The 20549-nt window shown below is 39.9% G+C and overlaps 1 protein-coding gene across 1 annotated transcript; it reads right to left on the bottom strand.

Annotated features, from left to right (window-relative positions):
* Positions 1–21: 21 nt before the first annotated feature.
* Positions 22–19446, bottom strand: LOC132838464 (inter alpha-trypsin inhibitor, heavy chain 4-like). The gene is made up of 34 exons (XM_060858786.1): positions 19290–19446; positions 18326–18489; positions 17901–18005; positions 17242–17404; positions 16959–17075; positions 16654–16776; positions 16445–16561; positions 16086–16254; positions 15750–15857; positions 15390–15571; positions 15116–15295; positions 14809–14936; positions 14008–14210; positions 12899–13144; positions 12022–12108; positions 11824–11922; positions 10631–10772; positions 9680–9828; positions 9392–9467; positions 9208–9307; positions 7434–7526; positions 6740–6903; positions 5296–5400; positions 4946–5108; positions 3934–4050; positions 3674–3802; positions 3393–3509; positions 2521–2689; positions 2107–2217; positions 1692–1873; positions 1418–1597; positions 1127–1254; positions 901–1049; positions 22–119 (listed from the first exon to the last, which is right to left on the bottom strand). The coding sequence occupies exons 1-34, from the start codon at positions 19362–19364 to the stop codon at positions 22–24; spliced, it is 4638 nt and encodes a 1545-aa protein (XP_060714769.1). The 5' UTR covers positions 19365–19446.
* Positions 19447–20549: the final 1103 nt, after the last annotated feature.

Genomic DNA, 20549 nt, shown 5'->3' with positions numbered 1-20549 from the left:
AAATGAGTAAAAACACTGTGTTCACTTGGCATATTTATACATACCATAGAACTGCCTTGAAAGTAGATCTCCTGTTTGTCCTGCTTGTCCTTGTTGTCCTGAGTGTAGGTCTGGGAATCCTTGTGGACCCCCCGGAATTGGGTGATGTGCCATAAAAACGAGCCATGGAAAATCATTAAATTGTTTAAAAAAAGGCTAAATAATGAATAATGTTAATTTTTATTTTTATTTTTCTTTACAAGGCCCCAGACTAACAACACCACATTGTCCTAGAAACAGTATAAATATGTTCCCTTCACAAGTGCTCACTTTTCTTGGCTTCTCTCTGTCATTTTTCTCTTGTGAGTATTTTGTAAAACTTTGTTTGTGGTGCCGTGACCAGAGATGACCTGATAAACGATAATCTGATTTTGAAACGATAATCCATTCTTTTCTCATCAAACTCATTTCAAATGTTGTTTATTGATTATATTCCAGTTAAAAGTCTGTACTCCTTTACTCATGTTTATAAATGAATATACTAAAAATCATGATTTAGAAATTAACATGCAGAGTAGTCTAGGACAATTTCTTGTGACTTTCTGCGCATGCCTCAGGTCCATTCTCCTGAAACAGTGCTGCATCCATTACAAAGCTGTTTAAAGATGAGTGAAAGGAGCAGGGACAATTTTCCAGAGATGCCAATCAACCTACCATGCATGTCTTTGGACCAGGGGAGGAAACCGGAGTACCCGGAGGAAACCCCTGAGGCACAGGGAGAACATGCAAACTCCACACACACAAGGTGGAGGCGGGAATCGAACCCCGACCCTGGAGGTGTGAGGCGAACGTGCTAACCACTAAGCCACCGTTTGATACACCGTTAAGTCACTCTTTGATTAGTTGTGGGTGTCTCTGCACCTTCCTTTGGTTTGTGGGCGACTTGAGTCTCCTCTTCCTGTGGCTTAGTGACCACCATGGAGGTGAGCGGAGTCACAAATTCATATTTCAGAGAAAGATCCAGAGCTTTTTTCTTGGCTGCTTCTTTCTCCTGTCCTCTGAGGGCCACTCTAACACACACAAAAGCACTCGGTAAATCCACCATATTGTTTCCTTATGTAAAGCTGTAGACAGGCTGAACACTCACTCTTTCTCCAGGAGCTGTTTCACTGTAAGATGAGCCCACAGTCTCTGGATGAAGTTTTCATGTTGCGGTAAAACATCAATGAGGTCTTTTGCCGACGTGGAGTCCTGGTACGTTACATTTGTGTTTTTCTGAAAATCACAGGAAAGAACAGGTAGGGGAAGGCTTACAGCGCCTCCCCCACTAGTAGGGGAAGGCTTACAGCATTGGACTATGATTTCCAAATGACAAATAAGAAACAGATTGAGAGGGAAGTGGAATTGAAGAGCAGATCTGTTGTAGTGATGATCTTACTGAGATTGCGATGACCTCGGTTTGTAAAGTTTCCAGGCTGTTGTCTGTGATTTGTCCAGCCACCACGATCTCTGAGCCGTTATAATACTGCCTGAAGCTGGTCTGGGTGAGATTTGCAGCTCCGGGGTATTTCAGTTGGACATCAGTTAAGAGCGGCGTGGCCACTTCCTCATAGAAACCCTGAGCATGAAGGTGTGAAAAAGATTTGAATCTTTGCCGAGTGACTGGTGTGTAATGGGATCTTTCTGAAAATAACTAACATGCCGTATCCCACCTGCAGCTGGAGGTCAGCATCCGAGTCCTCGTAGATCCTGCGTGCGACTCCGTTATTTTCCAGCGCCATTTTCTCCAAGAAGTCAAAGTTCACGTCAAATCCAAACCCCAAACAGTAAAGTGGAAATTTACCATCAATGGCCTTTTTGACATTGGCCTGAATTCTTTCTGTGTTTGTTTCACCTGCGGGACACAGAGCTGTTAGAACTGACTGACTGCACAAAGTCTAAATACTAAAATACGGCACAGTAATTTTTTAACTCAATAGAAGAATCATTGTATTGACTGCAGAATAATTCTATTTTAAATATTTTACTTGTATTTAGTTTATAAGAAATGCAGTTGAGATATAGATACTGTTTGTGCTAGTGTGTGTGCGTGTGTGTGTGCGTGTGTGTGTGCGTGTGTGTGTGTGCCTGAAGTGGGGTCTCCGTCAGTCAGCAGGATGACGATTGAGGCAGAACCCTGTCGCGGGTGGCTTTTTATCATTTCCACCCCATTTAGCACGACTTGGTTGATGTTTGTGCCTGAGGGAGAAGTGAAAATATTAAATGATTAATTTAACGTAAGTAATTAATTGAGTCTCTTATGACTTGAGCACAATAAAGAATTACAATCGTATTTCAAACCTGAGCGTACTACAAACATTTTTTTACTCTAAACTAATTTAACTTCAATCGTACCATATTTTGTGTGTAAAAGTAATACGAATGAACAGAGATGAAGTCCTTTAGCAGCTTGATGATTTAATTATTCCCAATAATGTTAATATGGTATAATCGACCTTCACCTTTTAGAGAAACCAAGAGTTTGTTTGTAGATTTTTTTACCTCCCCGAGCTTGAATTGCCTTCACAAAGGACTTTGCCTTCTCCAGATTTTCTTCTTTAGCTTGGAGGAGTTCAGGGTTCCAGACATGTACAATACTGTCAAAGGTGATCAGGCCGAAGTAGTCGTCTTCAGCCAGATCTCCCAAAATCTTCAGCATCGCCAGACGAGTCTAACATAAAAAAGGTAGAAATAAAAAACAGACCAAGTCCTTTAGGCCAGTGTGTGTGCAGCTACTGAGTCATCACGCTGTAGCGTTTCGTCACTAACTGATTATTTTAGGATTTGTTCAGCGCTCTACGTGTTCACTGAAACGGCAGCTAGAGCAGGAACTTGCTTGTCACGTTAGTAGACCGCACATAACGCACTCCTGCCTTTGATTTCTGGTAAGTGTTTCAGATTTCGTCTCCTCTGAATCTATTTACTGCATTAAATCACTGGGAGTTTTTGACCTGCACCTAATGAGACTATTTACTTGCGGTACCATTTACGTGTGACAAAGTCAGCGTTATTCTGTGTTATAACCCGTTAAAAACATATATTTTGTGGTGAACGATTATTATTACTACAAGCTTAAGGGGCAGTGGTGGCTCAACTGGTTAAGGCTCTGGGTTGTTGATCGGAGGCTCGGGGTTCCAGGCCCTGCACCGCCAAGCTGCCACTGCTGGGCCCTTGAGCAAGGCCCTCAACCCTCCCTGCTCCAGGGGTGCTGTATCATAGCTGCCCCTGCATTCTGACCCCAACCTCCTCAGTTGGGATATGTGAAGAAAAGAATTCCACTGTGCTGTAATGTATATGTGGCGATAATAAAGGCTTCTATGCCTCCGTTCTATTCTATTCTATTAATTTATTTCCTTAAAAACGTTATTGTCTACCTGATGAATTTTTGTGCCCTGCATGGAGCCGCTTTGGTCGATGAGAAACACCACATTTTTGGGGATTTTCTGAACATCTGTAGGTGCAAAGTAGTGGACGAAATAGCTGTTCAGTGCCTAGAAACGGGCAGAGACAAAGTCATTTAGAGAAAGGAACACGTTACCAACTCAGTGCTTTACATTTATATTCACATCACAGTCACAATGTGATGTCACAGGAAAGCATCATAATTTTAATTATTATAAAGGTTCTGATTAAGATTCTGTTTAAAGTTTTAAACCTGCAGTTCTCCGTTCTGATTAGGTCTCTTCACATCATACTCTATGAACAGGTCTCCATTTAGTCCATTTTCTCCACAGCCTTCACAGTTGGTCTGTTGCTCACGAGTGGGATAAAAGTTCACCCAAGCCTGCAGGTACACACACGGTGCAGGTTTATACTGTACATCAGACGTTCAGTCATGCATGACAAAGGTCCAGCTCATTTTTGTAGTACAGATTAGATTTTCATTAAAGCATAACTTTAACCTTTACTTATCACCTCTTTGGTAGACGCAGACAGAGTAGTGATTACAGCACTGGACATCTCTTGTGTTTTCAGTCCTCCGTTTACCTCCAGGAAGGAAATCCCTGACCGCTCAGTAATGTAGACATCAACCTAGACGAGACACGATCGTACGATCCGATACAAACGTATGGTAGCTATTCAATCGTATGTTTATGTTTAGTCAGACGAAAAGAATATAAAAAGAATGGATCTAATTATCTAAAAAATGTATTGGATTAAAATGTGTTTAAATCACAATCTTATGTGTTTGTTATAGTCCTAGTTTCAGTCATTTTAAATCATTTATTTAAACAATGACCTGTTCTTTGCAAGAAGAACCTGTGACCTGCTTTGAACTATTAAAGGCGAGGTGCAGAATGTTTGAAAAATGCTTCAGAAAACATAGTCGGGCCGACAAACAAAACGAATGTTTAGCCAATGAGCAGAAAGGGGCGTGTCTTGGCAATATGCGGCGGAGAGAGTGTTCAGTGTGCATGTGTGACGTTAGCAGAAAGCGATTGAAACACTGACATGGTGGATACCTGCTGTTAACTCTGCCTCGGGTTCTAGGTGAAACGGAGCTAAACCTTTCACGGTACAACACACAGTACTACAAATACACATCTGTACTACCATAGTATTACTCATTGTGTTCATTTACTGATAAAAATATCCCCTCGGCCAGCTGCCCCAACAGGTTCCGCCATAATAGCTGCCTGGGTTACGTATGTTTGTGTGGGGCGGAGCTATCAAAACGGGGGTGACACCCATTTGGGTTAGAGGCGTGTTTGTTTTGGTGATTTCAAATGTCAACATTGGCTTTCAGAGATCGTGCACTGCACCTTTAATCATTGCATTCAACACAAATATGGCCACATAATATTTCATTTAAATCTCAGTATTCAGTCACATAATAAATAGTAAATATAAACTGCCGTACAACGTGATCATAATTTCAGTCTGAAACATGTTCTAGATGTTCTCTGGTCCTTAGGACTTAAATCACCTTGAAATCTGCCACAGGCTGCATCGGTTGGGCATTGATTTGTAACTTGTATTTGCCAAGCCGTCGCTTTAGCAACTCTTCGTAGGTGAAATGAAAGGTCACCTTACTGAGAGCCGCCACCGTCACAGAGGTTTTAAACTCCTCCAGCGTCCGTCCTACCGAGCTGAAGCCCACAACGAGGATCGTCATTACCTGCGCTAGTTGTTTGCTACTGAGTGTTTATGCTAGTGCATTAGGATGGTTAGAAACATAATTTAATATTTAAACATAATGGTTGTACTTTAATTAATGTGAAATCTAAACCATGTGATCTAAGAGTTCTATAAGAATTATCCTTGTGTCTGTGGTACCTGACGATCCCGGCGCTTTCTCCTCGTGATACGGCTTGACTGTACTGCTGCTGCGCTGCTTCTTTTTGCTTTACAACTCCGTCATACGTCTTTCCCTCGATGATCCTCACGAAGAGACATTTAGACGCATTTATTTATTGCATACAAGCAACATTAACCACAATTAAGGATTCTATGTGCTAAGGAGCCATGCGTCTTTAGTAGGGTTGCAAAATTCCGGGAATTTTCAAGGCTGGAAACTTTCCATGGGAACTAACGGGAATATATGGGAGTTAACGGGAATATATGGGAATTAACCGGAATATATGGGAGTTAATAGGGAATATATGGGAATTAACGGGAATATATGGGAGTTAATAGGGAATATATGGGAGTTAACGGGAATATATGGGAATTAACGGGAATGTATGGAAATAAACTGGGAATTAAAAAAAAAAGCCTATAACAAGGAACTTAAATGTAGATAAAAAAATCTTGCAGCATAATTTTGTTTAAAACAACAAGATTTAATGCAATTTAAGTTGAATTTGTACCCTGCGTTCCTCAGTCACTCGCACACAGCACACTGCTTACTGGAGGGCCATTGAGGCCAAACCCCCTGCAGGTACTTACATTATTCCATAACATGCACAGTAACACTTTATTTTAGGGTAATTTAACTAGTTGCTTATTAGCATGAATATTAATAGAATATTGGCTATTTATTAGTACTTATTAATCACATATTAATGCCTTATTCTACATTACCTTATTCTACATTCTTAATCGTACCCAATACCTAAACTTAATAACTACTTCACTAACTCTTAATAAGCAGTAAATTAGGAGCGTTACCACATGCACAGATCATTTGGGGTGGGGATGCTTTTATTTTACAGAAATCATAGGGAATATGTTTATTAGAATTATTACGTTTATTATGTTTATTACAATAATAATGTTTATTATACTTTTGTGTTACTTAATGAAAGAATCAGTTAAAGTTCTACTTACCATTAAATCAGTCAAGACGTCATTTTTTAATTACCTTGCATGCATGTCTGCTTATGACCAAACAAATGTTATTTACGTTTGTATAGGATATAGTTTATATACATTTCCCTATATTTCCAAGTAATTCCCTTAAATTTCCATAAATTCCTGTAAAGTTTCCAATTTGGAATATTTCCAAAATTCCCCAGATTAAGAAATTTACCGGAAACTTTCCGCCCCTTTGCAACCCTAGTATTGAGTTTGTTTACTGCTCCTCGCACCGCTTCACAGGAACACAAGTCAAACTCCCTGATATTTTGAGTTTAGTTCACCTGCTTTCTGTTATCACTGTGGTGATCTCCAGCTGGTGTTCAGTGACATCAGCATTATATCAGAACTGCTCTTTACATGTGGTTCTTGTGTAAATCACACCTTCATGTCTGATTACGTTTAAGTGTTCACATTGACTTACATCCTGAATTTGGTGATGAAAGCATTTTTTGGTATCTTGACCTGGAAATGAACCTCTTTGGACTCATTGAGGCGGTTCGCCACACGGCTCGTAATGGTCGTGACGGCGTAGCGGCTGTTTACCGTAGAATTGATGTGGAAGCTGTAGATGTCAACATCCCGGGACTGCGTTTAGGGGAAAACAACAAGATTGAGACTTTTTTTTTCAGCTTTTTGTTAAAAACCATTTCAAGTACAGATGAATGAAAATGACTTCTAGATTATTATCAAATTCTAACAATCTTTTATGTTCAGTCCAGTTTTTTGTAGTCACACAAGTACTGTGTTGCTTTTTTTTGACTGTCATACGCACTCAGTTCCAGTAACCTCTCCTAAACATACAGAAGAACTCAGACAATAATAACCCTCAGTGTGTGAGTGGACCTTCACCCAACGTTTGCACAACGACTTTTTTATACATGTTTTTACACAAGCATTATAACAGATGTAATTAACGAAACCTTCACTTATTCAGACAAAAAAACACTTTATGGCTTTAATGAAGGGTCATTTGAGAATTAAGATGATAGTGAAAATGACAGTTGTTATTGTTATTCAACGTTATTTACAGGAGTTACTGTAGCTTAAAGATCTGCAGTGTGAAAGTAATTTAAGAAACTAGCAGGTGACCCACGGACCTTGGGCTCAGTTCTTACCTTCTTAACTGGCACTGAGGTGACACAAAGAAGTAAAGATCCAATGAAAGTTAATATGATTGTGGCTCCTGCCATGACGACCCACACAGATGTCTACTCTCACAATTACACACACATTTAAACCATCTGGTTACTCCTACTGCTGGTGGCTCCACACTATTTGTCCTTGTGCCCTAGGGGCAAAAAGCCACAGTATTGTTTACTTAACACACGATTAATCAAATCTGTGCTGCTCTTCTGATTCCCAAAGATGAAAAACACTTTCAGAACTTTTATAGTTTTGCTTCTTTATCGACTTTTTTTGACAACATGATGTCATTTTAACAGTCTGCAGAAAACATCATAACAAACTTGTAGTACAGTAAACGTCCTTGTGTTTGGGGAAGAACTGTTGTCACACACACACACACAAATACACACACACAAACACATGCACACACACAAACACAAGCACACACACAAACACACGCACACAAAGACAAACACACACAAACACACACACACACGCACACACAAACACACGCACACAGACAAAGACAAACACACACACTCACACAAACACACACACACAAACACGCGCACACACACGCAAACACACACATGCAAACACACACGCAAAAACTAACACACGCAAACACTAACACACACAAACGCACACACATAAACACACGTGCACACGCACACACAAACACAAACACACACACTCACACAAACACACACACACAAACACGCGCACACACACGCAAACACACACACGCAAACACACACGCAAAAACTAACACACGCAAACACTAACACACACAAACACACACAAACACACGCACACACAAACACACACACCTTGCATTAACATGTATCTTCAGATGATAATGTGAGCCGGTGTCCAGTAGAGTTTTTAGGTGCGATGAAACATGAAAGTTTTTGTTTGAAGTGAACAGTGACTGTTTACCTACTCGATGCATGATGATTATTTAGATCTGGTTTTGCCTTGGAGAAGCAACATGGCTGTTCTTTTTAATTGTTTAATGCAGATAAACATGTTTTGTTGACTGTGATGGTGTAGCAGGTAAGTAAGGATTAGCAAACAACCTCTTAAAGGAGATGAACACAACTGATCCAATTACCAGTAACAGAAGAAACCAATTATTCAGTTGTAATTCAGGTGATTTTTCTTTATCGTCACACCACTATTTATTTGTGCCTTTGGTGAGGCAAGCACTAGGTCCACCCCAGTAATCTCTCCAAAACATACACAACAGCTCAAACAAATGTAAACTCCAACAAAGTGCAAGTGGACTTTACCCCAAAGTTTCTCCACTAGTTGTGCATCTGCTCCCTGCAAACCTCTTGTTTTGTTTACATTGTTATTTGATGAATCGTGTCGTCTGAATAAACCTCATGTTGTGATACAGAAAACCATGTGAAAGAACAGAATACACAGTAATTCATTTTCTATTTTTAATAAAGAATGTTTGTGTCTGTTTTTCAGAGAGTTTTGCTGAAGTCTGACTAAGAATAAAAGTATAATAGCTACAAGGCTATTTCATCTATTTTTAGTTTCCTCCATCTAAATTAAACAGGTCTTTGGAATGAACTACACAGGGGTCAGTATTTTGGGCATCTTATCTCTCATCTTATCTAACAATAATAATTATTTTCTGTACCCTGACAGATGATTTGTTTTAGGCTAAATTCATTGTATTTAGCAGTAAACCAGCATTCAGCTGAAAATAAGATTCCCAGATTTCAGATGGAGTTTCTACAGCTGTGAGACAGTGAAGTCAGAGAGCTCCCCCTGGAGGGCAGACTGGAATGGTACAAGCCAACATTCCACACTAGGGGCAGCAGCAAATCTGTAGTCTTTGGCAGAGCTCCTATAATGAGACAGAAACATGTCATTTTAAGAGTTTACATGAAAGTGGAACAAGTGATCAATTAAAATTGTTCCGTTTTCTTACAGCGTTGCATCAACTTCCTGGTCATTGATTTTCAGCTTTGATCCTTGGAGCTCTTCATACTGAAGATCGTTTTTTCCTTGAATATCAAATATGAGAATATAAATATGAACATAATATCCTGAGTCACTGTCAGTGCTGCTTTCTTGAAAGAAACCCTTAAACCGAGCTATGAACATCTTTACCCCTGTCCCCCTGTTCCTGTATTGATTTAAACACAGATCCATAGAACTAGAATTTAAAAGTGAAATTTTTGAGTTTAAGTCTGACTTTGTTTTTGTGCAGTCTTACCCAGAATGCCTCTAAAGTTAGAATCTTTTCCTTGTTTATGAACAACAGGCCACAGAAAAACATCTCCAATGTTCTTATGAATGAGGACAACGACGCGCACAGTTCCCATGGTGACGTCTATCTCGTTGGTCCTTTGAAATATTGCCATGCTGTGGAAAGAGACAATGATCCATTAGTTGATTATGCCGTGTCCAGCACTCAGTGATTTGGTTTCAATGAAGACATTTTAATGCTGACATTTAAGTACTTTGGTTATTGTTAAGTCTTAAGACATCATTAGAAGACTGCTAGGTATTCAGACTTCATGGGGAGGTTTAGTCCATCGCTTGGGTGCCAGAAGAGAGAAGAGCTTTGATGCATGCCTCCTTGACTTAATGTGAGATTGTAAGACTATGCTATCCGTGTTTAAATTTATGCCAGACATGCTGAGCAAAAACATGAGTGTCTGTGGGGGGACGGAGAATGGGTTGTGTGCCAGAGATAGACAGGTATGAATACATGTGTGAGAATATGAGCTCACAGGAGACTCTCTATAGAAGTAGAACAGAAGAGTACCAAGAATTGAGCCTTGTGGGACTCCAGTGGAACGTTGACATCGAGCGGATTCCCTCCACATCCCCTGTTGAGTTATTGCCGTGCAGCGCCACAAGTTTGGTTGTTCTATCAGTACGTAGCGTCTTAGTGATGACCACCAATGTACTAAAATTATTTTGCCTATTACTTCTGGGGAGCCGATTGCAGAGTATTTTACGCACCAAAGAATTTTTTTTGCTCTGCTACTATTTGTTGATTTTGGATATCAGACATGCTCTTGCAGCAGATGGTGTTATTGTGAAAACCTCCATGGTCAAGGTTTTGATCCTGCACATTGGCATATTTCATTATTTCTGTGTGTTTTTTCATATTTAACATAACATCTTTTAAACCAGTACAGTTAAGATTAGTTCTTACTTCTGTGACTCATGACTGCTGGGCTCTGGCTGCCCCCACACAAACTTCACACTGTTCTCTCCTTCAGAGTAGACACTTTCATTAGGACTCACAAGAAGCTTTGCTGTTTTATAATGAATAGCAACTAGCGTAAAGCCTTTTTCTGAGAGTTCCCCATTTATAGAGATATCTGGGGGGGAAGAGAGAGAGAGAGAGAGAGAGAGAGAGAGAGAGAGAATGTTATACATTATCCCCTAAAGGGACTTTGAGATCACATTGATGCTGTCTTATAGTGTTAAGGAAACCAGGATCATAGAATATTTGAAACAAAGCGTTTATCAATAGACATTGTCTCAAAGCAGCTTTAAAATAAATAAACATAGAACAAAAGGTTAATATAAAGAATAATATAATACAAAATTCAAAATCAATATTAGATATAATTAGTTCACAATGTTGTCATGGTTGAAGCACCTGCCTAGCCCTTCGATCGCCACCAGAGGGAACCTTCCCCCGAGTACTAATACTTTCCGGACTGCATCTCCCATAATCCTCTTACCGGGACTGATTACACCGCCACCTGCTTCCAATCACCCACTTCCTATATAAACTGCACTTGAACTTGCCCTCAGTGCGAAGTCTTGATTTGCCACAGCTATCAGTCTGAGCATTCTCTGTCCTGTGATTACCCAGTTTATTACTTTGTTCTGTTTTCCCTGTCTGTCGTTTGTTTGCCGCCTGCGCTGACTTACTGCCTGTATTTTGATTATGATTTCTGCCTCTTCTACATTGTTGTGTTTGCTGGTATTGACCCTTGCCTGTTGTATGACGAGTGAGTTAATAAAGCTTGCATATGGATCCTCAGCGTTAGGACCCATCATTACAAATGTGTATGTATTTATCCCCAATGAGCACGTCTGAAGTGACTCAGGTGACTGTGGAGGAAAAACTCCCTTAGATGGTAAAGGAACAAACCTTAAGAGGAACCAGACTCAAAGGGGAAACTCATCCTCATATGGGTGACACTGAGGGTGTGATTATATGTCTCTATATATTAGATAACTATATTCATGAACCTGCTTATGAATCCATCTTATTTATTCTTACTTACGTTGTGAAGTCCTGCAGCATTTCATTGCACATTTTCCCCTGTAATACTGCAACAAATAACAAATAACAACAAATAAACTTTTTGAAACCGTTATATTTCCCACCTGATGAGCCGTCCAGAAAGAGTTGGAGTTTGTGTCCTACAGGCATGTTGTAGCAGATCTGTTTAGGCTGAGCAGAAAGTAAGAACCTCACAACACTCACTGCAAGAGAGAATGGATGAAGGATGATGACATGCTGCACACTGATGGGCTGTGATTAAGATGCACTAAATGCAGATTATCTGAAAACTCTGATCGGACCTGCAGGGGTAGTAGTGGGCGGAGGTTTAGTTTGGCTCGTGAATGTTGGCATGGGATGTTCTGGTAACAAAGGGGTCCTATCCACTGCTAAAAATAAGAATGCATTAAGAAAAGAAAATTTGTCAAATTGAATGAGTCTTTTCCATAAAATTCTCTGTTATAAATATGGATTAATTTTCTGTTTAACTGTTTCATTTTTTTACTGCAGAGCCAATAATCACATATGTACTGTGTAAACTAGTGCACATCATCATATAGCATGTAGATCATATGTATTAATATTCATACATAATACTGGGCTGTCATAGTCTTTAACACACACACAGTAGACAAAAGACAACATTTAGAAAAGCATAATCAAAAGATAGTTACATGTTTCAGTGGAATAAATTAAATCGAGGATAACGTGAGCGTTAAAAGAAATCCATCATGATCAGTGAAATCATTTCTAAAGTTTGCACTATTCTGTACTCAATAACATCTGGAGCGCTTGTTAAATTGTTCATTGTTAACTTCAAATTGTTTAAAACGAGTTTTTCACCAAGTGTTTTTTATATCTGTCTCTGTCACAAACAATTGCACAAACAATCACACCTAAATTAAACAGTGTGATGAATGCGATGAGGTAAAGGTTCATTGTTTGCACTTGATGTCATTTTAATATCTTCCAAATTTTGAAGAGTTTTAAAAGGTTTTGTACCATGATGAGGCTAAATTAAAGGCACTTGACTGTGTAATGTACAGAGCATCATTAACTTACCTACGTAGTCTTCAGTGAAACAAACATGAAAAAAAATCAAATCAAAAATCAACACATTTCTACATGTGGAATTATAAATGAGTAAAAACACTGTTCACTTGGCATATTTATACATACCATGAAACAGACCTGGAACTAGATATCCTGTTTGTCCTGGTTGTCCTGGTAATCCTTGTCCTGTGTGTATGCGTATACCTGGTAATCCTTGTGGATCTGGTTGTCCTGCTTGACCTGGTAATCGTCCTGAGTGTATGCGTACAATTGGGTGTCTGTGTCGACCTGGGCGTAATGGTTGTCGTGCTAATGCTGGGTATCTTTGTAGACCTGGGAATCCTTGTGGACCCCCTGGAATTGGGCCATGTGCTATAAAAAAGAGCCATGGGAAATCATTAAATTGTTTTAAAAAATGCTAAATAATATGAATACTGTTAATTTTTATTTTTCTTTACAAGGACCCAGACTAACAACACCCCATTGTCCCAGAAACAGCACAAATATGTTCCCTTTACAAGTGCTCACTTTTCATGGCTTCTCTCTGTCATTTTTCTTTTGTGAGTATTTTGTAAATGTGTAAAACTTTCTTTGTGGTGCCGTGACCAGAGATGACCTGATAAACGATAATCTGATTTAGAAACGATAATCCATTCTTTTCTCATCAAACTCATTTCAAATTTTGTTTATTGATTATATTCCAGTTAAAAGTCTGTACTCCTTTACTCATGTTTATAAATGAATATACTAACAATCATGATTTAGAAATGAACATGCAGAGTAGTCTAGGACAATTTCTTGTGACTTTCTGCGCATGCATCAGGTCCATTCTCCTGAAACAGTGCTGCATCCATTACAAAGCTGTTTAAAGCTGGACTACCAATTGGAAGCCTGTGAGTTTGAATCCCAGGTCCAAAAAGGAGCAAGGCCCCTGAGCAAGGCCCTTAACCCTCTATTGCTTAGTTGTATAAAATTGTGCTAAAATGTAAGTTGCTCTGGATAATGTAAAGGTATTTAAGACGCCATAAAATAGCCATTTCCTGTGATGATTCTTAAAAAGGTTATTCTGAAGCCTTGGATTTACATCAGTTTTTATATAACATTGTATAACCAGTGGAGTCATAAACACAGGCGTTATTCAGCTTTTTATGGATAAGATGTGTGTTGAGGGGAATACAACCTGAAGTGCTAAAATGTAATTGAGGTTTCCTGTCTATCGTATCCCTTACACTTACCTAATGGAGGCGAATATTGCATCACTCTGTGATTAGTTGTTGGTGTCTCTGCACCTTCCTTTGGTTTGTGGGCGACTTGAGTCTCCTCTTCCTGTGGCTTAGTGACCACCATGGAGGTGAGCGGAGTCACAAATTCATATTTCAGAGAAAGATCCAGAGCTTTTTTCTTGGCTGCTTCTTTCTCCTGTCCTGTGAGGGCCACTCTAACACACACAAAAGCACTCGGTAAATCCACCATATTGTTTCTTTATGTAAAGCTGTAGACAGGCTGAACACTCGGTGTATAGATTATAGATGGCGGCGTGGCGGTATAGATGGCAGTAGCACGCAGCGGTGACTCCGATATCTTTGACCACACTGTCTTACATCTCAGTCGTTTGCTCTTTACATTATCCCAGGGACCTGCTGCTATAACACTGTGTTCATTCTAGTATTACTGCAATATTGTTGAACATACAGTATTTACACTGCACTGTTTCTGTTTATTGTCTTTTGTGTATTGTCTTGTAATGTTTTGTCTGCACTGTCTTGTCTGTCTTGTTTGTCTTGTCCTCCACTGTCTTGTTTGTCTTGTCCTGCACTGTCCTGTTTGTCTTGTTTGTCTTGTCCTGCACTGTTTGCACCAGGTTGTACAGATACACTTTATGTGGCTAAGACTAACTTACTTACAGTACTAAGTCTTTAGCTCTGTCTTTGTTCTCACCTGGTCCTGGAGGAATGTTGTCTCACTTCTCTGTGTACAGATATACAGTATATGTTTATAATGACAATAAAGGCTTCTTGACTCTTGACTTGACTCACTCTTTCTCCAGGAGCTGTTTCACTGTAAGATGAGCCCACAGTCTCTGGATGACGTTTTCATGTTGCAGTAAAACATCAATGAGGTCTTTTGCCGATGTGGAGTCCTGGTACGTTACATTTGTGTTTTTCTGAAAATCACAGGAAAGAACAGGAAACACTTTCATTTGCAGTGCAGCTCAACAGAACACTAGTAGGGGAAGGCTTAAAGCGTTGGACTATGATTTCCAAATGACAAATAAGAAACAGATTGAGAGGGAAGTGGAATTGAAGAGCAGATCTGTAGTCATGGTAGCAGTGATGATCTTACTGAGATTGCGATGACTTCGGTTTGTAAAGTTTCCAGGCTGTTGTCTGTGATTTGTCCAGCCACCACGATCTCTGAGCCGTTATAATACTGCCTGAAGCTGGTCTGGGTGAGATTTGCAGCTCCGGGGTATTTCAGTTGGACATCAGTTAAGAGCGGCGTGGCCACTTCCTCATAGAAACCCTGAGCATGAAGGTGTGAAAAAGATTTGAATCTTTGCCGAGTGACTGGTGTGTAATGGGATCTTTCTGAAAATAACTAACATGCCGTATCCCACCTGCAGCTGTAGGTCAGCATCCGAGTCCTCGTAGATCCTGCGTGCGACTCCGTCATTTTCCTGCGCCATTTTCTCCAAGAAGTCAAAGTTCACGTCAAATCCAAACCCCAAACAGTAAAGTGGAAATTTACCATCAATGGCCTTTTTAACATTGGCCTGAATTCTTTCTGTGTTTGTTTCACCTGTGGGACAAAAACGTTACTATTTAAGTTTCTAATGGAGTAAATTAATGATTTTAAATGATGCTCAATCTTTAGATACATCGTCTTATATCTCTCACAGTCTTCAATAGCTTTGCTTTTAGAAACTTGAAGGATGCCAGATTTAATAAGAGACCAACACAATCCAAAGATTCAATACCTGATGTGGGGTCTCCATCAGTGAGCAGGATGAGGATGGAGGCAGAACCCTCTCTGGGGTTCCTGATCATTTCCACCCCCTTCAGCACTGCAGCGTTGATGTCCGTGGCTGAGGGGAAGTTCAGTAATGAGTCGTTTATACGTTTTTATAAATAACATACAGTATATACAGTTCCATAAAACACAGTGCATTTTTATAGAAACACAGAACTAAATATTTTACTTCAAAAACTTGTCCGCTGTATTTCTACAATTCAGATAGAAACCTAAATGTTGTCGTATGTCATGTTCACTAAGTCTTAGGCCACACTGGGTTCGATATGAAAACCGACTGTACCTCCTCCATCTCTAATGTTCTTCACAAAGTCCTTCGCTTGCTTAACTTTCCTTTCTGTGGCTTGGAGAAGTTCAGTTTTCCAGACCCTTATTGCAGAGTCAAAGGTTATCAAGCCAAAGTAATCATCCTGACCAAGATCTCCCAAAATCTTCAACATTGCCACACGAGTCTAAAATGGAGAACATCAGCATTATTTCAGACTCCATCTGTGTGCTGTCTGCATATACAGTACACATGAATCTTTGGTGACGGTCACAGAACGATAAAGTTTATTGGACAAATGAGTATAATTCAGTGCACTTTTGGTCATAAAATGAGAAACTTCACCTACAGTGAGTATCACGTCTGCTCATGTTTACCTGGTCCATCTTTCTGCCGTGCATAGAGCCGCTTCGGTCAATAATAAAAACCACATTTTTTGGGATTTGCTGAATATCTGTGGGTGCGAAGTAGTGGACGAAATATCCGCTCGATGCCTGAGAGGATGGAATCAGTATTAAAGTTAGCGACATCTTATTTCTCAATTGTTTTAATGCTATTATGATTTGTACACTTCCAACAAAAGTACCCTCAGTTGTCCATTTGGATTCGGTCTCTTCACGTCGTACTCAATGATCAGGTCTCCATTTAGTCCATTTTCTCCACAGCACTTGGTCTGCTGCTCGCGAGTGGGGTAAAAGTTCACCCACGCCTGTACACACGCACACACACACACACAGAGACACACACACAAACGAGTAGGAGCTTTAATGTAATCTGTGTGTAACCAAGACACACTGATCAATCAGTACACTGATTTTCTTTGACAGAGGCCTTGATGTTGATTTGATGTTGAAGAGTTCATCAAGTTTGAGCACAAAGTTTAGTTCTCACCTCTTTGGTAGAGCTGGCTAGAGTACTGATTACAGCATTGAACAGCTCCTGAGATTTCAGCCCTCCGTTTACCTCCAGGAAGGAAATACCTGGATCCTCATTAATATACACATCAATCTATTTGGAGACACAATCTGAATGTCAGTGTTTGTACAGTAAGAAGTGTCCTTAGACTAGCAGTTGATTTTCAGGGTCAGCTTTAATGTTTAAAGCATCCATCTGTCTGTCTATCTGTCTGTCCATGTGTCTGTCTGTCTGTCTGTCTGTGAGTATATTTGAATACCTTGAAATCTGCCACAGGCTGCATCGGTTGGGCATTGATTTGTAGCTTGTATTTGCCAAGCCGTCGCTTTAGCAGCTCTTCGTAGGTGAGTTCAAAGGTCACCTTACTGAGAGCCGCCACCGTCACCGAGGTTTTAAACTCCTCCAGCGTCCGTCCTACCGAGCTGAAGCCCATAACAATTTAAGGCATTAATAACTACATCCTAGCAACAGTAATGAAGCCTTACATTAGTTTCTCTAATCAGTAATAACAAATAAAAAGACTCCACACCAATGTTAAAGTAGCAGGTTTTTGTAACGTGACAACACGAAACCATGATCTATTGTGTAGGAACTGTTCCTTATCTATTGTGTTCTCTGTATGCATGAGATCACACGGACAGTTCGATAGATTCGGTGCATTTTTGTGGTGTAAAATTGCCAGATAAAGATTTGCTGACTTCTAATCAAATCTCAACCAGAAGAGTTCTTTACATCCAAAATGTGTTTAACAAAGTATTAGTTAAGGGGTGTGCAAACTTAATGGGTAGAACCAGGTTATCATCATGTTTCTATTTGTTTTTCAGTTGAATTTCTCTTGTTGAATTCTATATATTAAATTAAGAATAAAAACTGGACTAAAACCACGTTCTAATTTTGCCACTTGTGTATCTGTGCTACCCGACGATCCCGGCACTTTCTCCTCGGGATACTGCCGCACTGTACTGCTGCTCTGCCTCTTCTTTCTTCTTCACAACTCCATCGTATGTCTTTTCTTCTATGGTCCTGAGGAGACAATGTTATAATCCACATAATATACATCAATCCAGACAAATCTAATCTGTGGTTCAGTAACAGAAAACAGGAAACTCAGTCAGAGGCGACCGGGCGATCGGCGAACACGACAAACATTAACATTAATAATCACTGAACTAGGAAAAATAAACAAGATCAGAAGTGGGCAGACTGCAGCAGCGTGAAACCGCTTGGTATCAATAAGTTTAAAAGTCTCGGCATATAAAGGAGGGATTAAATATACAAACTAATCAGAGGGTTATGATTGTAATGTAAAATAAGTGCATTGCGGCTTGTTCACATTGACTTACATCCTGAATTTGGTGATGAAAGCATTTTTTGGTATCTTGACCTGGAAATGAACCTCTTTGGACTCATTGAGGCGGTTCGCCACACGGCTTGTGATGGTCGTGACGGCGTAGCGGCTGTTTACTGTAGAATTGATGTGGAAGCTGTAGATGTCAACATCCCGTGACTGCGTTTAGGGGACAGTGAAATATTCATTTTAATACTAATGATCAATTTAGTAACGTTTAATCATTTACCATTGACTTTCATTCCACCATCTGTTTACATCAACAGCTGCTTCTTGTTATGTTTTCTAAATTATCCTGCATTATCGAAATCATCAATGAATGTGGACCTCACTCTCACTCACTCATTTTCTATCGCTTATCCGAACTATCTCGGGTCACGGGACTCTCAGGCGTCATCGGGCATCAAGGCAGGATACACCCTGGACGGAGTGTCAACCCATCACAGGGCACACACACACACACTCTCATTCACTCACGCAATCACACACTACAGACAATTGTCCAGAGATGCCAATCAACCTACCATGCATGTCTTTGGACCGGGGGAGGAAACCGGAGTACCCTGAGGAAACCCCCAAGGCACGGGAGAACATGCAAACTCCACACACACAAGGCGGAGGCAGGAATCGAACCCTCAACCCTGGAGGTGTGAGGCGAACGTGCTAACCACTAAGCCACCGTGACCCCCTGAATGTGGACCTTAACCACTAAATTACATTGCAGATGTGTTAGAAATTTTTGATATAAACTTATGATACATTATGATATAAACTTATGATATTAAAGAAATATAGTTAGTAGCTTTCTACTGAGTAGCTTTTTATCAAAGATCATTTGATTATTTCATAAACATTATACCACAATATCAAATTATAATGACTGCTCTTTTTTTTTTTTTTTTTTTAAATTTCATTAAAAAACACACTATCAAACCTACAGAGTACCTTTAGGACCTTACCTTCTTGGTTGGGGCAGAAATGACACAGATAGCTAAGACACTTAAGAGAGTTAATGGGATCGTGGCTCTCTCCATGGTGCGACTCGTACAGTACTGAAGGTCTTTCACACGACACACAAGCTTGATAACAAATCCCACCCCCACATGTTGTCGGTCTATGATCAACATCCGTAATGTCAGTGACCTCTTACGGTAAGGTCCTTTAATGTAAACTATAAATTAATGTGTACTTAAAACTGTAAAAATAAAGAATGTTGATGGCTGTTTTGTAAGAATCAGAATCCAAACCAAACATGAAGTGCATATGTTAAAGTTAATATGATTGTGGCTCCTGCCATGACGACCCACACAGCTGTCTACTCTAACAATTACACACACATTTAAACCATCTGGTTACTCCTTCTGCTGGTGGCTCCACACTATTTGTCCTTGTGCCCTAGGGGCCAAAAGTCACAATACTGTTTACTTAACACACGATTAATCAAATCTGTGCTGCTCTTCTGATTCCCAAAGATGAAAAACACTTTCATTTCAGAACTTTTCATACTTTTGCTTCTTTATTGACATTTATTTTGACAACATGATGTCATTTTAACAGTCTGCAGAAAACATCATAACAAACTTGTAGTATAATAAACTTCCTGTGTTTGGGTTCGAGGCTCAGGCCAACAATACCATGACTGAGGTGCCCTTGAGCAAGGCACCGAACCCCCCAACTGCTCCCCGGGTGCCGCAGTATAAATGGCTGCCCACTGCTCCGGGTGTGTGTTCATGGTGTGTGTGTGTTCACTGCTGTGTGTGTCCACTTTGGATGGGTTAAATACAGAGAACAAATTCTGAGTATGGGTCACCATACTTACCTGTATGTCACGTCACTTTCACTTTCACTTTAACTTCACACACACAAACACACCCACACAAACATACACACACACACAAACACACACCTTGCATTAACATGTGTCTTCAGATTCTAATGATGTGACTCAGTGTCCAGTAGAGTTTTTAGGTGTGATGAAAGTTTTTGTTTGAAGTGAACAGTGACTGTTTACCTACTCGATGCATGATGATTATTTAGATTAGGATGTGGTTTTGCTTTGGAGAAGCAACATGGCTGTTCTTTTTAATTGTTTAATGCAGATAAACATGTTTTGTTGACTGTGATGGTGTAGCAGGTAAGTAAGGATTAGCAAACAACCTCTTAAAGGAGATGAACACAACTGATCCAATTACCAGTAACAGAAGAAACCAATTATTCAG

The sequence above is a fragment of the Tachysurus vachellii genome, chromosome 22 (genome assembly GCF_030014155.1).
Source record: "Tachysurus vachellii isolate PV-2020 chromosome 22, HZAU_Pvac_v1, whole genome shotgun sequence".
NCBI lineage: Eukaryota > Metazoa > Chordata > Actinopteri > Siluriformes > Bagridae > Tachysurus > Tachysurus vachellii.
Note: the sequence above shows the minus strand (reverse complement) of the source record. Positions and strands in the feature narration are given on the sequence as shown.